An 18578-nucleotide genomic window follows, 5' to 3' on the forward strand; every position below is an offset into this window, starting at 1 on the left:
ACTAATGGGTCCTAATAGTAAAGTGAAAGGTCAAACTATTTATAATGAATTAAATCAAGCTACAAACTCATCATCATAATACACAATGTATCTGGCGTAGGTTTGATTTTAGCATTGGTGGGGACGTAACAGCAGCAATTTAGTAGTGGTTGGATATTGGTATCTAATTCTACACCCTTGAAAATATTAACAGCACACCAATTTAAAGTACCAGTCTGTGGCACAAATGTATGGGACATTTTGATGTATGTTCAGTAAGAGAGATTACCACTTAAAAAGGATAGTTCACCCAAAACTGAAAATTTGCTGTTAATTTACTTCCCTTCAGGCCATCCAAGATGTAGGTGACTTTTTTTCTTCAGTAGAAGAGTAAAGACGACTTTTAGCTGGAACCGTGCTCCTAGGTGATTCATTAAAATACAAGTCAGTGGCTGCCTGTTTTTGAGAATAAAAATAAAAATCATATAAAGGCCAACAAAATTAACACCAGTGGCTCCTAACGATATATTGAGCTGTTATAAAGCGAAACGATCGGTCTGTGCAAGAAACTGAACATTCTTTGCAACAGTATTATTAGGGTGCAATGGGTCGCAGTTGATCAGTGATCCGTAAGGATCAGGCTACGGTTCGGCACGCATGTGATTCACAGATTAATTCTTAAGTTTAACCATCACAGACTGACAGGGTATCATTTGCACCTGTTTCTTCTTTCCAGTTTACACCTTCATGTGATTTTAAACCATTCAGGCAAAAGCGAAACTGCACGAAGCACGCACAGAGATTGACAGAACTGTTTCCTCTTTCACGTCTCTTTTTGCTTGAATGGACACATGCACACAAAATTATGTTAAAATACCCGTCTCGGTAAGTATTCTCTTAAACAAGGCTGGTTATGTCTTAATTGACCGTAAACTGTTGAGATAGAAACCGGATGTATGTCAGTATATTCGATTCGTGCATTTGGTCTGAAAATGACAGCAGCCTATAAACACCTGCTTCTGTCTCCGTCATTAATGCTAATGAAATAACAAAACACAGCCTTAACAAAGATTCATCTATATTTAATTTACAAACTGAACACTATTGTCTCATTTTAGCCTTAATTATTACATTTCTGTATCTGAATACTACTGTTATTGACTTTATTTGTAACTGTTTGTTGTATTCATCTATGCTTGTAATTTGTGACTTTATTACTTATGCTTTTGGTGTGGTATCGAAGTACTAAAAGTAAGCTTTCAGTAATAAAAGAAAAGCAAATTTTTTTTGTTGTTTTTGCTGATCCGAAAAAAATTATTTGACTCATGACTCAAAATCGGTAATATGATCCGAACATTGAGTTTTGTGATCAGTTGAACTACTAGACAAACAGGGAAATCCAACTTTTCCATGAACTGTTTCTTTCGGACAGCTCCTTTTACTGAACTATTTAGTTCATTTACGTAATGACACAGTGATGTAACTACATCTTGTGTGGCCTGAGGGTGAGTAAATTAACAGCAAATTTAATTTTTTGGCTGAACTGTTTCTTTAATACTTAACTGTGGGTAAGACTTTATATGTGAGCGTTACAAAATAACATCTTTATGAAAGTGAAGTGACATACAGCCAAGTGTGGTGACCCATACTCGGAATTCGTGCTCTGCATTTAACCCATCCAACGTGCACACACACAGCAGTGAACACACACACACACACACAGCAGTGAACACACACACACACACACACACAGCAGTGAACACACACACACACACACACCGTGAACATACACCCGGAGCAGTGGGCAGCCATTTATGCTGCAGCGCCCGGGGAGCAGTTGGGGGTTCGGTGCCTTGCTCAAGGGCACCTCAGTCGTGGTATTGAGGGTGGAGAGAGCGCTGGACATTCACTCCCCCCACCTACAATCCCTGCCGGCCCGAGACTCGAACCCGCAACCTTCGGATTACGAGTCCGACTCTCTAACCATTAGGCCACGACTTTAGGCATTAGTAAAATTTGACAATAGACAAATATGTCATTGTCTATTGTCAATAGTGTAGCAATGTATGAAGCAAAGCTCACACAAAAGTCACTTTAAAACCAATCAGCTTTCAGTTCGTCAATGCAATGAATCCGCAAATTCTGGATCCGTGGATTCCCATTAAAGTAACTGCGAAAATTCAGAACAATGGTCAATTAGATCACACATTTTCTCTCTGAGGAATCATGCCTACATGAAGCCAAGCGTTTAAAATAGACTATGGAACGTCTGCTATATAATCACTGCACCTCCAGTTACCGCATTTGCATGCAAAATGACTAATATATAAATACCATACTGTGATTAAAAGCAGTGAGCTCATATATCCGTCTCAGTGCATTCTGCCCAAGTATAGCAGTACAAGCACACACACTCACACACACTCACACACACTCACACACACACACACACACAGAGCCCGTTCTGCAGCTGTCACTAGCTGACATGGCCCTGCAGCGCACCATGTGTTGTGTAAGTCTGATGAAAGCAGAGGTTCAGTAGTGGAGCACACGGCTGCCTCGTCCCAGGATGGCAGGCCCTCTTGTTTCGTGCGGCGCGGTGGCGCAGCTGTTATAGTATAGCATCGCTCCTCTCCCTCCATCTCTTTCTCTGTTTCCTTCACCTCTCTTCCATCCCTTCCATCCCTCCACTTCCTGACAAATAGAACAGAGATCTGTGAATCCCTAACTCCTCCAGTGGCACAGAAGCATTGAAGAGCAGAAAGCATCCGGTTATTCTGCTCTTCTCTTTTCTCAGCCCTCTCACATCTCAACAACACTAGGGCCTTTTCAGAGAGGAACAGAGAAAGGGAACGAAGAGGAGAGGGAACGAGGTCTTGCTTTAATGCTAAATATATGTCGAAGGTTCTCTTGCGTTTACATGTTTTTTTTTATGTTTGCTTATAGGTCTCATGTGCATTTCCATCTTCCCTGAGGACAATGTTGTAGCTCAAAGCTTGCTCTTTCCAAGCCCAGGAGACAGCTCAGTTATGTGCCATTTAAAGGTGAAGTGTGTAATCTTTTTTAATACTTTCCAGTTTAATATGCAGAGAAGCAGTTATTTCCTTGAAGTGTAAATACTGAGAGTCTCTGGCTCAAAACATTGCTCTAATTGTTTGAGCGTCCCGACCAGCCTGACACAGTAAAACACAGCCAATAGTGTAAGTTTGGGGGCGGGGCTATCTATCTGACATGAGGAAAACTTACCGACCATAAATAATGTTTTTTTAGTGTTCAGTAGTTTTTTTCAGTAGTGCATTCTTATTATTTTGGATTATTTACTATGGGATACAAACAGAGTTATTACAGGACAAAATGTTACGTATACTGTGTACAAATTTATTAAAAAATAATATATATTAGATCAGGGTTTGAACCTGGGACACTTTATGAAATATATATGACTAGACTAATGGGAGATCAATGGGATCTTTTCTCAGCTGAAACATATGAGAAGCGGGAGACTGGTTACTTCCTGAGAAACACGATTGAGACATTAAAGAGAAAGTCACAGGGTTGAGCTGAGCGACTGTTTTGGGCCGATTGTTGTCGGTAATGGTCCCTCTATGGCAGCGCTTCAGTGCAGCCCCAGTCGTGACAGTCTTGCGTCTCGCTGGCCGGTGTGCAGACTTTTACTATTTAATTACCGCAGCTCCCGTCACACTGACTGCCAACTCCAGCGGTGAACATGCAACCCTGTCTTTAAGACAGCCAACTTGTTCTCTCACTTCCTGGCAGAGAGATCTCCATGGCAACTACACTTGACATTGAGCATAGCTATGTGGCTTTCTTTGTGCAGGTGGAGTTCTTTAACATCGTTAGCATCAGGGCCATTAAGAAAGAGAGGAATTTAGTCCTTAGGGGTAAAACCATGACTTCTGAATACGTAAATACAATGTATAAAATGTATTTTTCGAAGCTAAACAAAGATTATTGGAGTACGTTTGAGAAGAAAATACTATTCCAATCCCTTGCATTCAAAACTTTGTGTTATGCGTTGTGAAATCAAGAATGAAAATCAAGAATCTGTGATTTGTTCATTCTCTTTAACTTTTATTTAATTGACAATAGCACAAAGAAAAGATTTCCAAAGGTTTTAGTGGCCAACGTAAATGTATTTTGTATATATGAACAAATTTTGATTTTGATGGCTGCAACACACTCCAAAAAAGTTCTCACATCAACCTTCCTTTTAATTACAATGTTTAATTTTTTAGGAATTGAGGATACTAATTGTTGAAGTTTTGCAAGTAAAATTTTTGTCCAGGCTCGCTTGATACAAGACTTCAGAAGCTCAGCAGTATGTGATGGTCGTTGGTCGTTCTCCTTTTCATGACTGGTCATACATTTTCAACAGGAGTCAGATCTGTCTCTACCAATCCACGCTGTTGTAGCACATGCAGAATGAGAGCTGGCATTGTCTTGATCTAATAACCATGGACTTCCCATTAAAGACATCATATTCATGGCGGTATATTTATCTGTACAATTCCAATATATGCCTCCATGTCAATAGTACCTTCGCACATATGCCAGTCACCCATATGCTGTTTGCTCTGATGCACCCCCATACCATGACAGATGTGTTTTGCTTCCGTCGCTGATGAAAGTCTGGATGGTCCCTTTGGTCCATTTTTGCCAGAAACAGGTTGAAATGTGGACTCATCTGAGCACAGCACACATTATCTGAGATGTGCTCTGGCCCAGAGAACCCGGCAGCATCACTGCATAGAACTGATGTATGGCCTTCTCCTAGAGTTGAACAGATATTCAAGTTGCATTTCTTGATGCAGCAGCAGACTGTGGACAGTGGTTTTCTGAAGTACTCCTGAGCCCATGTGGCTATATTTAACACCGCAGCATGACGGTTTCATATGCAATGCCATCTGACGGCTCAAAGGTCAAGCAAGGCATCCTGCCTTGCCCTACATGTACTGTGATGTCTCTGCATTCCCTGAATCTTTTTACAATATTATGTATGGTACTTGGTGAAAGACCTAAATTCTTTGCAATTTTGCATTGCGAAATGTGATTTTTGACTTGTTTGACACTTCTCTCATGAAATTTGGCACAAAGTGATGAGCCATGATCCAGCTGAGATGCTCCTTTAATACCCAAACAGTATACCCTCACCTATTACCAATTCACCTGCTTACTGTGAAAAACAGTTTAACGAGGATATTCTATAACCTTTTCAAAATTTGTTCATATTTACAAAATACATTTGCGTTGGTCAGTGAAAACTTTGGAAAGCTTTTCTTTGTACTTTTGTCAATTAAATAAATGTTAAAGAAAATTAAGAAATCACAGATTCTTGATTTTATTTCATTTTACAAACGTCCCAACTTCTCTGGAATCGGGGTTGTAATTAAAATACTTTTTAAATACAGTTTCTGAGAGAAAATAGTTTCACATTTTTTTCAGTGTACATTCTCACCTCTGATAAAATTGGTTTATCTTTAAAAGCAAAAATTAATAATTTGTAATGGTTATTTACATTTTTAAAGCTTGCAAAATACAATTATTTTAACAATAATAATAATTTGCAAGAGTTATTAACATTGTACAATGATATCTACACATTTTAAGAAATGAGCACACTTTAAAAAAATATATTTTTTGAAAATGTAAAAACAAAAATTATTGAAGTACATTTGACAAAAAATCTCATTCTACTTCAAAATCTCATGTAATTCAAAGTGTTGCTTGCCATTTCTTTGTAATTGTTTGTGAAATTTACTTTGTAATTATTTACAATATCTGAGTGAAAATTCAATCTTTTTTTTCAATACATATTCATAGAAACAACAGAATTTTCCACTTTGCAAGCCATTGTGAGAATAAACTCATAATAAAACACATAAATAGCGCTGCCATACAAACAAGTATTTAGGGTTCATACATTCCCGTGATTTTGGATGTTTCTAATCATTTGTTGTTAAATTTAAAAAAAAGAAAATCTGTTAATATTTCCAAAAATTTATTTCTAGCCACTGAAATATTTGAGAGCTGTATGAGCATAACAAAATTTGTATTCACTATAGACATTCCCATGACTTTTTCTTGAGTCAGTAAGGGTTCTGTTAAGGTGAATTAAAAAAAAATGTTCTATTTCAACCTAGCTTTCATATTACAGCTCCTTTGGCCTACAGGGCCATTCTTTTGAGTCCATAGTGTACTGAAACGTTCATGCCTTTCTGCCTTAATGTCCCCTGTGGCAGCCTCCATCACCCATGAGAACTGCCTTTTTCCCCCTCTCTGTCTATCAAAGGAGCGGAAGAGTTGCCTTTTCGTCCATTATGCATTCTGGCACCCAGTCAGTCATAAAGCGGGCACAACACCCCGCTCCAATCGCTCCTCAAGCACGCACACCCATCTCACCCCGTCTCTCAATCACCTGCGACAGTAACGTGTCTTAATCTTCTCTCCTCTGCATGGAGCTCACGTGGATTTATGGTAATTTAAGTATAATACGTCAATGCACATTGAAGGGCTATTGGAAATCTTGAAAACTTATTAAAGTACTCATCATTTTCCAGGGAACCATAAAGATATTAGTCGTGTGCTGTGTTAGCAGAATCCATATTTCAAACAAACAAGAGATAATGAACTGTGAGCAACATAATCATGAACACGTCCCAACTGGCCTACAAGGGGATTAAACGCACAACATGACAGAGAACAAACTCAATATTGTTCTTCTGGTTAGTTTAATGAGCCGGTGAATACGTTCAGACCATAATACTCGCAATATTTCTGAAGTACTGTATTTAGCATTAATAATTTGTGCAATATGTTCTGGATGCATAGAATGACCACGACCTCCTACATTTGACAACATGTGTAGTACACAACAGAGAAGGATGCACAGAATAATGTATATCCTATAATGCAAAGCACTCAACTTTACTTTCCATTACTAGTGCGACAAATGAACCAGAAATAATTACAACTGTGAGGCTATTCTGTGTTACTTCACAAAATGAAAAATTGAATTATTTTAAATTAATTATAATTAAATTAATTAATTATATTTGAAGAGGTCATGTGACAACAATGGTGCATACTACTGCTTAGAAATGTTTATCGTTGCATTGTTTTACTTGTTTTGAAAAATAGGAGGCGGTATACAGTATTTACTGTGCATTATTAGTTAACTAGTTAGCAGTAAACACAAGGCCACAATTGAAGATTAGGGGGAACAGTTTATATATATATAGATATATATAAATATATAAGATTTAAAAAAAAAGAAAGAAAGAAAGAAAACATTGAAGGAAATTCCCATTCTTGTTGGGAAGTAATCATTTTGAACGATTTCCAAATAATATGACAAAAATATTATAAAGATATAAGACAAAAACGCAGAACGATGCATTTATCGTCATACAGTATTTAGGAATTAGGCCAACGTTAAGCACGTAAATGGTACCAAATTTTCAATTTAAAATGGTCGTTTCTAAGAAAACAAGTTGAGTAGTTTGCATCCCTGGATGCTACTGTCATTCGTTTAACAAAATATATAATTTATACTAAAACAGTTGTCAAATATTGTTTGATTTTCGCTACTTCGAACTTACCTCGACCTGGGTTGCCAGGTCTGCATAATAAAATCATCCCAATTGCTACTCAAAACTTGCCCAATCAAGGCCAAAATTATCCCAATTATCGCATTCCGGGGGAAATTAGCTATTAAAATGGCTCCATAATCACGTTCCGTCTGTCTTCCTCAGTCAATATCGCTCTCTGAGGGACGAGATGATTCGCTTCAAACCCTCGGACAAAAAAAACAACCTGCGACAACAATATAAAAGTAGCCCAATTCTTGGCAACACTGCTCTGGAATTCGCGATGCTTCTGTGAACAATAAATACTGCCTACTTCGATTTGATTGGCGATCTCTATCATTTTGACAGTAACGAGCGCCGTTAGACTAGGCTAGGCTTTTAGTCATCATAATAAGAAACAGAGTGCCATTTCTAATTATTGATATCGACGTGTCCCCCTCATGTTTATGGTTACGGCCCTGAGTAAACTATTCCAACTCAAACCTTTCTGACTGAAGCCACCGTAAAACTGCAAGGAAAATTCTGTAAGGTAATGGTTTAAGAGATATAAGCTTCATTAAGCTTTAATAATTTAATTTAGATACATTTTCATTATTGTTGACAATCATTACACAATATATATATTTACAGGTCATTATGAAATATCATTATAATTTACAGGATTTTATACAAAATTGCCTGACAGATGCCTTGATTGTATGATCCAGATCCTTCACATATTGTTAGTGAACTGAAGTGATAGTTACCATAAATTTCAGAGTAGCAATGATCGGTTTCTTGCTTCGATTCAACTGGTGCGCTTTGAGGCCTTTGAAAAAGATTCAGATCCTTCGCCCAATTTTTAAGAAGCAAGATTTTTTTCATCAACCAAAGTCTTTGACATTAAGAAATCTAATACACCAAAAAATACGTTTAAATAATGAACCATAACATTAACATCTGATATTATAACTATTGAATCAGAAAGGTTTTTTTTTTTTTCATGATGTAATATCAGCTACTAGTTTTCAACTTATATCTATCGATAGTGTTAATGGTTTACAGATATATTGCGTCTTTCTTCGTTGAGGTTAACTCGCCTCATCCGATCTCGAAACACTCGAGAAATGTTAAACAGCCGTTTCCCCTCAGCGGCTCACCACACAAAGTTTATACAGTGTAGAGATGAGGACTGTTTAGCATTTACACGGCCTAGGTGCTGTTGACAGTGAGTCCAACCACCAGGGTAATGGTCCATGTCAGTCTGTCCTTGTCCATGGGATCACATATACGTCCTTCGTCGTGGCCCAGCCTGTTCATATATCCCCTGCATCAGATAAAACCTTTGTTTTAATAGGGCTGAGTTTCCTTGTTGGCCCAATATCAAAAAAAAAAAAAAGCAATAGTAAAAGGACCTGTTGTGAAAATACCCTGTATGGCTTCCTGACAGAGTCTTTGCATTGCATCCTGCAAACTCATTTGAAAAAACAGAAGAGGTGTCAAATGAAAATGCATTGTGCTCCAGCTCTCTGCAAGAGATAAAGAAAACAAACCAAAGCATGCTTTTAAAAGATATCTGATATACAGCTTAACTATAGGAAAATAGACTTTCACGACCGACTCCTCTTGACTCCTTTTGTAAAGCTTTCTTGGATGCAGTTGGCTACGAAGTAAACATATACTAACCCAAAAAACAAATCCTTAAAGTATATGCAAAGACAAGCATAAATATTTGATCCACAGAGTAATCTACATATGACAAATATAAGTGGTATATTGAAACTCTGGAACAAGCCCTGTACTCCGTGTTTTTTTCCTCCGGTTCCGCCGCCGATGTGTTTCCTCAATGTCTTTATAACGAAAAAACAAAATCCTGAATTTTTTTTTTTAAACTTTGACCGTCTTTCCTTTGTCTTTCCGCTATATATTTTAAATAAATCAGCAAAAGGTGTATTGTTTTATTCTCTTTTTTACTCTTCTTTGTTTTCTCTTTTGGTCCGTTCCACGCTCCGGATCCTTTTAATGCACGTAGTAAAGCCAGTAAACTATGTTGAAGAAGGAAAACACGGTGGGGAAGATCATCCTCGACCACTTGTCGATGGAGTTGACGTCGGATAGGTCTGGTATGTTGACCTTGAGCTGGGAAGCCCGTCTCCTGAGCCGGCTTTTCTTCTGGGTGGCGTGGCGCTCCAGGGCGCTGTGGCCGTAGTTTTGCCGAGCCATGGCCGCCCGGCGGTACTGAAGGGTGGAGCTGTCATAGGCTAGCATGGTGTTACGCGGGTCACCCAGACCCCGGGAAAGATCAGATGGACCCATTTCGTTCTTCATCTCAACCGTGGTCAGCCGGATATCATCGGGGGTCATCTGGAGAGAGAAGAAACGTTGTAGGATCAGGTCTAATTAAGAATCACTGTCAGCAAAAGGTGCATTATTGAAGAGCCCTCTATACATTATATTTGCAAAACCAGCATTTTTCTGAGATCTGTGGGTAGGATATTTTCAAAACATTTTTTATGCAACTGGATTCTGCCTTTTAAAATCCCAGATCACAGGGTAATGTTGTTTTTGCATATGTTGAAATGATGCACAATGATGGATTTCATGAACTAGATGTTGAAAAGGAGTGGACTGTCCCTTTAAAACCACGATGAATGCAGTATAACCATAGTAAATGAATCATCAGCGATAGTTACACTGCACTCATAGTAAGCTGTGGAGTAAAAGCGTTTCAGGCAATAATATTCAGGATTATTTCCGAATTTCAACCATGGCATGGTTAAAATTCTGTCTGCGTATAAATCAGCCAAATAAATGCAAATAAAAAAGGCAAAAACATGAAGGCAGAAGTCTAGATCAACAGTGAGGAGTCAGGTTGCAGAGATGGAGGTAAGGAAAGGCCGGGGCGGGAAGGAAAGCATTCATTCGCTTTCACTTTCACCTTGCTTGCTTAAATTTAATTTAATTTTTCATTTTAAAGTTTCATTTTAAGCATTATTATATCTTAGGCTGCTTAATAATCATCAAAATTGTCCTACAAAAGCTACGTAAACATTGCTAATGCAGTTTGCTATGTGCTAATGGTACTGTAACAAAGCAACAAATGTTTGCCCCTGAATAGTGATACAATAATTTATCAGTATATATTCGTATAATTTAGATTTTATCAAAACTAATACACTGTAAAAAAAAAAAAAAAAAAAGTTGAGAAAACAAAAGTTTAAGGCAACAAGCTTCAGCAGAATTTAGAGTTTTCTCAACTTTTTGTTGTATAAACTGAAAACACAACAATCTGCTGAATCTGGTTGCATTAAACGTTTAAGTTTTCTCAGCTTTGTATTTTTTACAGTGTACCTAACAGGTTAAGTGTTAGTTCCCCATTGTGTTGATCACCACGTCAATATATTTTCTGCTTTGAACATTCAGAAGGCTAAATATTGTGTAACAGAAGTTTAATATCTCACATGCTTTAAATTTTATTATATCATATACATTTATCTGCATTTTATTGACAATCAGCCACTTGGTTTTTATGTAGACAATAATCTTGACTATTCAGACCTTAATTTATGTTTATAAGTAATTACCCCAAAATCAAATTCAGCACTCTGATTGTCCCAAAAGTGAAGTCTCGTTCACACCATGAATGATTACTGAATATATATTTACTGTATAATGATAATTCAGTTAGTGTCCACAGCAGTGCATGTTAATAATGATACATTATTTATTTTTATTTTTACATATTTAAAGCTGGATGGATTCTGATTGGCTGCCAATGCTTTTATCGTTTCGACAATCATTCTTCTGCAGTGTTGGGGAAAGTTACTTTTAAAAGTAATGCATTACAATATTGAGTTAATCCATTAAAAAAGTAACAAATTGCGTTACTTACTTCTATAGAAAGTGATGCGTTACGTTACTTTTGTGTTATTTTTTGTCACCTGGGCTGGGCGTGATTATTAGTTTTTTAATAACAAAAAAATACAAAAACTTATGTGTTTGGCAGCTTAATTTGAAAAAGTAACTCGTTAAAAGTAATGCGTTACTTGAAAAAGTAATCTGATTACGCAAATCATGCATTACCCCCCAACACTTTTGTTATCGTTATAGTTGTAGTGTGGACTGCCCAATATTCTCATAGAATCTGAATGATTAAAACTTATTAAAGTTATCCTCCGTGGTGTGAACGGTCCTTTAAGCTAATAAGCATCCACTGCATAAAATGCTACGCTTGGCGATCAAACAGGAATGGGTGTCTGGGAAAAAGGCTCGGGTGCAAACGGTAACTGAAAAAAGGGCAGGACAACGTAATGGTGGAAATGATGATGGCTACCATCATTACGCTAAAGGAAGAACAAAAGAAAGTCATCCAAAGAAATCATAAGAATCAAACAGAAAGAGCTTGGGTGTGTTTACTTCTGGTTGGTTATCGATGCAGAGCCATTGCATTTTTTGTACCATTCAGTACCTTAAGTCTTTGATCGCCTAGTCCTAATGCTGCATCCTCGGCAAAGATAGGATCCCACATCGAGTCATACCCGTCAATTTCCCTCTGTTTCATTCTGGCATAGAGAGCATCGTCTCTCTGAACTACACTTCCCACCAACCACTGCAAGCATACAAAATCAGCACAGTTACAGAGGTCGGCCGTACTCAGAGAGAGACACAACTCTTTCAATGAGATTAGAAGGAAAGCCCTAGAGGCTCCGCCAGGCGGGTTGGTCCGAGTGTCTGTTGTTTACAGCTAACAAAAGTCTGCACCCATCTCCCGGACATTTCATCACGTTTCTGAGGGTAAAAGCCCATTAGGTTGCGGCTGGTGAACAAGCTTATGCCAGTGGAAAAAATACAGCTATACATCCGGTGTTTTAACAATCTGACCCTGAAAGGACACAACATATTACCTCAGAGAACCGACCACCTACTGACCAGAGGCCTTTGTCAACAAACCCTAAAGACACGCGACCTGTGTGTGTGTGTGTGTGTGTGTGTGTGGAAAGCTCAGCAGTACCTTGTTGGGGTCAGGCCTGAGTTTCTCATTGTTGGCCGTGGCGGCTTTTTCCGCCGCTCTCTTCTGCCGCTGAGGTCCTCTCCCGAAGAAGATGTAATTGACAAAGGCGTACTCCAGCAGCGCCAGGAACACAAAGACAAAGCAGCCCATCAGGTACATGTCTATGGCTTTCACATAGGGAATCTTGGGAAGGGTCTCTCGCAAGTGAGTATTAATGGTGGTCATGGTCAGCACGGTGGTGATACCTGGAGTTCAGAGAAAGCGTTCAGGCATAATTAAGTACAGTACTGTGCAGCTCAAGTCATTTGCAGCTTTATATAACAAGAGAAGTGAGACGTAATTATCCAGCAAGTGCTGAGTAGGAGCTGCCAACGAAGCAATTACAGAGGTTATTCATGTGTCATCTTCCAACTTGAAACCATTATGAAAACTTTGACAACAATCAACTTGAATACAATGCGCTAATGCAAATGCGAATCGAAGAGATGTGCCGTGAGCTACGTCGCTTCCAGAGAGAAGCACTGAGATATACCTAGAGATGTGCTTTTAGATTTAAACGAAGCACCATATCGGGTAGCACTCATGAAGCATGAACACTTTGGGATGAGTTGCATGATGAAAATTAAAAGTTTAGTGGTTTGTTCGCTCTCATGCAACTCACCTCACAAAGTTCTGGTGGCTCAAAATTTGCAGTTTGTTGAGGCTATTATTAAGCAATCAGACTGAAGATTTTCACAAAAACCCCCCATGGACTTACAGTGAAGGAGGGACCGCTTATGCTTATCAAGGCTGCATTTATTTGATCAAAAAAGCAGTAAAAACTGAAATATTGTGAAATATTATTACAATTTAGAATATCAGTTTTTTATGTGAATATATTGTAAAATGTAATTTATTACTGTGATCAAAGCTGAATTTTCAGCATCATTACTCCAGTCTTCAATGTCAGTAGCTGCGTTTACATGGACCCTAATAATCCGATCGTAATAGGAAGCACTGTCGGATTAAAAAAAGTCACATGTAAACACGTCAATCGGATTGAATTGGCCAGCTCTGATTAAAATTTAGATCGGATTGTAAGGGGTGGTTTATTCCTTTTGTAATCCGAACGAGAGGACATGTAAACACTTGATCGGATTGAAAACCGAAACTGGAAAGTACTGCGCATGTGCAGTGACGTAAAAATAGCACAATGACGTATGACGCACGGAACAAGCTGTTCTTCACGGTGAATAAAAGTGTCATAAATGAGTGTCCAGTCATTATAAAACGCAGTTTCACTGTGAAGTGGAGCAGGACAACATCCCACCAGTCCTTGTTTAAGACTCTCATCCACAGACGACTGGTTTTGGGCGCAGGAAGGGGCACTTTTACTGCTTTCTAAAGTAAGCAGCACTGCACAATAGTTAATGTGCTGGTCGTCGACTAATTAGGACCTGAAGTAAATAAATATCAAGTGTGCTTTTTAAAACAATACGCAACAACAGCGGGAAACTCATGAATATTCATGCAGTGTGCGCATGTCAAAAGATTCAATCCGATCAGAAGCTTGTGACATATAAACGCTCACATCAACCCGATCACTTTATTTAGCATTCATGTAAACACTATGTTCGGATTCGTCAATCAGAATTAATTCATTCCGATGGAAGCAAAAAGTGTCCATGTAAACGTAGCTAGTGATATCCGTCAGAAATCATGCTAATAAGCTGATTTATCATCAACGGTGAAAACACTTGTGCTTCTTAATACTTTTGCAGGATTCTTTGAATAGTTCCAAAGAAAATCATTAATTTTAAATAGAATTTGTAACATTATAAATGTCTTTACTGTCCCTTTTGACAGTATGCATCCTTGTTAAATCAAAGTATTGCTTTATTGTCAAATGTATTATAAAAATATATGGTGCATGTATATTATAAAGTGTCAAATTTTTTCGATGGATTATTGCTTGCCTCTAAGCTCGCCTCTAGCCATTTTCCAAATTAGTCAAAGAACAATTCATCAGCATTTTTCCCATATTCCGAAATGTTTAATTTGTTCATCATCATCTCCATTTGGTCAAATTCACACACACATAGCAAACTCGTTCAGTGTAGAAAGCTCAAGCAATTCATTCTGAAGCCACGTAGAGAAACCGAGACATCAAGTCTGTAACAGAGCTGCTGTATTTCTCTTTAAACAATACAGCAAGGTTGAGACATGTGTTTCCTTGTCACATGCCCCTCACTGCAGACAGATTCATTCTGACAAGTTCACCCAAACACAAAAGGCCCGGCTCACTATCATCAGTGATCTATTCTCCACCGTCCCGTGCCCTCCCCCCAAGTATCAGCGTCAGAAGAAGCCATTTTGTCATAATGGCAGGAACATGGCCCTGGACATAAAACACGTCAGTAAAGAGCGACCGGAGGAAAGTTTGTCAGCTTAATCAGCAGTAATACATCAACGCAGATCAGCAGAGGCTACAGAGCACTCCTAATAGAGTTTGGAGCGGGAGGGAGAGGGGAGCACTGGCAGCACCGTATTTTCACTGGAGAGAGGCAGATTTAAGACCCACTTGAGTCCAAGCAACATACAATTTCATTTGCAATTTGCGCCTCCTCTTTTGGAGCACAGGCAGGTACTGCCCAAAGGAAAGCACAACCACAATATCTAGTTCCTCCTACGCAGCAATGAGAAAAACCGAAGATTCATCTCATGATTGTCTCCTCTAGAGTTTCAGACGATTCTACTCTGATTTGAAAAAAATTAAAATACCAAAATCTACCAAAGATCTCAAATATGAGTCATAATATGAAAGAGCAATCGCTGAACAATTCTCTTTTTGGGGAACAGATGTACTAAGATCACCTTGATTTTGCCAAGACACGTTCCTGAATCAATCCCCAGAAGACCTCTGAGGTTCTAACCCTCAAACAACATATAAAACTACCAAATTTTGCTTAATCGCAACGTTTACTCACAATGGCAAAGTTTGATCGCAACAAGTACTCATTGCAGTTAATAGTGTTCACTGTCTGTTTGATTGCGTTTAATTTGTAACTAACTGCAAGATTCTTAATGTACATTTCTGCCACAGTCGCCACTAATAACCTACTCCTAAATATAATGTAGAAACTTAAAATTGTCTGTAAAGCTGCTTTGCAATGATCTGTATTGTGAAAAGCGCTACACAAATAAACTTGAATTGAATTGAATTGAATCAATATCATTTGTTGATCCTACAAAGAAAACTTCAGTAGACTGCTTGATGCATAAGGCATAATAAACTAGATACACTTTCAACAAGTCAGATTTGAAAAGTCTTAATCTGCTTTGCAAACTTCTACCAGATTTCTGAGAGCCTAGATTGTGCCGCCATTTAACAATCCAGCAGGAAACAAGGGCTTATGAAAACGGTGTGTATTCAAAACACATTGGCTGTGGCCACTAAAAAGTGGAGAGATGTGCTTCAAATAGATGAGCACTGAGAACGCCTAATGGCTGAAATGCACATCTTTGAAATAATTGGTGCTTATTCATTTTAGATTAAGAATTCTCATTAAAAAGGTAAACAACCTTTGCAGACATCTTCAACAAATTTTTTAGGGTTTTTAATGCAGATTGTTGCACCATTATTTGCTATACTTTCATGCTGATGTTGAATGAATGATGCGTGGTTGCATGATGTTCTGTTACCTGCCCCTAAACATGGCATTGAACAAATGAACTGTTATCGGTCGCTTTACATGTCATTCAGACTGCCTCTGTCTTTGGCCAATTGAAGTGGCTGTAAAGCCCAAACCCTATGGCCTCAATTAAAAGTCTGGCTAAGCTTCCAACTTGGAAACTTGTAACATCTAATGAACATGACAACACCTGGGGGTAGGTAATCACGTTTCAGCAAATTCAATGAATCAATGAGTAGAAGCATCAGCATTATAAGATATAACCCGTTTATCTAGAGGTTATAAAAAAACCTGTCGAAAATCTAACACCTGCAAAATGAATGCGCACCATTGCTTATTCTCTGCAATTTGTTTGGCAGGAGACTCTGAACACCTGCACCTACATCGTCTTTCAAGTGTCCTCTACAGTTGGAAATCTCAGGTGTTGAGAAGGAATATCCCATATCCGACTATAAATCAGAATCAGAATCAGAATCAGAATCAGAATTTGTTAATAGAGTGCAGCAGGAATTAGTAGTAAAGCTTGGAAATTGAGTCTACCAATTACATAAATGAGACTAAAAATTGTGCAAGTTACTAAACACTGCCTAGCATAGCTGGGAAATATTATGTCTTCATCATTTCCAGTGACCTTTACTAATTATTAATATCGAAAGTCTGGACAAAATTATTTCAAACCTGGACGACTTTGGCCATGTAATGTCATGTTTTTCATGTTTATTAATGTTTGTTCATGTAATAAAGGGATTCCCAAGCTTTCTACATTTCAGAATTTCAGTAAAGCTTTTCATGGACTCCAGTTTGGGAAACCCTGCTGTAATGTAATGTTTAATGCATTTCACAATATACAGTAGATAACAAAGAATTAAATATATGTTCTTTGTTTTTTGTTGTTGTTTTTTTCCCCATCAATATGGTACACAATAATCACGTTCAAGTCTGTGATAAACGAGTTAGGTAAAAAGTAATCTAAAAGTAATCAAAAAGTAGTCAGATTACATTACCTAATCCAGATTATGTTACTAACTACACTGTAAAAAAAAAAGCAACCAGCTTCATCAGATTTTTGAGTTTTCTCAACTTGTTTTAAGTTTATACAACAAAAAATCTCCTACAAAAATAAATTGAGAGAACTCAAAAATCTGCTGAGGCTGGTTGCCTTAAACTTTTTAAATTTGCTCCACTTTTTATTTATTTATTTATTTATTTTACAGTGCTGTAAAAAAATAAAAAGTTGAGAGAACTTAAACGTTTAAGGCAACCAGCTTCGGCAGATTTTTGAGTTCCCCTTCAGGAACTCGAGCTGCGTCGAATGCATTGGGAACGCCCCCGGCGAGACACTGTACTGAAGCACGTGTAAATTCAGTCCAATAGCGAAGCAAGACGTCACGAGTCGGGTGACGCGAGCAACAAGGAATGCTGAATGGCTGGCCCTCGGCCCCGTCTGTACCATAGCGTCCAGTCCCGGAGGAGCTGGATGAACCAGAGGGGACATTGCGCTGACTCTCGAGTGGCGAAGAGGTCCACCTGTGCCTGGCCAAAAACCTTCCACATCTGCTTCACCCCTCTTCCTGTGAGCAGGAAGGATGGACACATGGAAATAGGCGTCCTTGAGGTCTATCGTGACAAACCAGTCCTCGGACCTGATTTGAGACACGATCTGATTGACCGTCAATATCTTGAACTTCAGCGAACTGACTGAGCGGTTCAGGAGCCGCAAATCCAGTATGGGCCTCAGCCCACCATCCTTCTTTGGAACAATGAAGTACCGGCTGTAGAAGCCGGTGTGGACTTCGTGAGGTGGAACCAACTCGATGGCTTCCTTTCTCAGCAAAGTACCAACTTCCTGTTCCAGGACCAGAGCCTGCTCGGGGCGGACCGTAGTCACGCAAACCCCGTTGAACAGCGGAGGTGGCCCATCGAACTGGATGGAATAGCCAGCCTCTACCGTCCGCAGGACCCAAAGAGACACATTTGGCAGCCGCTGCCAAGCTGCCAAAATGATCTACTAAGGGAATCAGTCTCTCGAGACTGACCTCTGGTGTCAGAGAAGCGGCCAGACCGCTGCCTCGCTGCGGCGCACCGGCAGGAGACGCATGATCTGGCGGCTGAGGCGAGTTTCTCAGGCCCGCTGAAATCACACGCGGAAGAACCTGAGAGTACCACTCGCCTTTTTGGGACCTGCTGTGCCCTGGAACTGCAGGGTTGACAGACAAATCCCCGGAGGGCACCGAGGGGAGACGGTCACCGTGTGCCGCGGTGTAAGCCGCTCCACCCCAGTAGGGGCCGCCCTCCGAAGTCCTGGGGCTCGCCCATCAGGACTTCTTCGTC

The 18578-nt window shown here is 39.1% G+C and overlaps 1 protein-coding gene across 2 annotated transcripts in view; it reads right to left on the reverse strand.

Moving 5' to 3' along the window:
- Positions 1-8567: 8567 nt before the first annotated feature.
- The window catches only part of LOC306883689 (gamma-aminobutyric acid receptor subunit beta-2-like), a 54705-nt gene continuing 44694 nt past the window's right edge, over positions 8568-18578 (reverse strand). The window contains exons 8-10 of one of the 2 annotated variants that reach the window (XM_079439090.1): positions 12577-12821; positions 12034-12174; positions 8568-9929 (exon numbers count right to left, since the gene is read on the reverse strand). In XM_079439090.1, coding sequence (XP_079295216.1) covers positions 9585-9929; positions 12034-12174; positions 12577-12821 — 731 coding nt within the window. In that variant the 3' untranslated portion in view covers positions 8568-9584. The remainder of the gene's footprint in view (positions 9930-12033; positions 12175-12576; positions 12822-18578) is intronic. The other variant, XM_079439091.1, reaches the window with a different exon arrangement.

This window comes from Barbus barbus, assembly GCF_936440315.1.
Source record: "Barbus barbus genome assembly, chromosome: 17".
Lineage (NCBI taxonomy): Eukaryota > Metazoa > Chordata > Actinopteri > Cypriniformes > Cyprinidae > Barbus > Barbus barbus.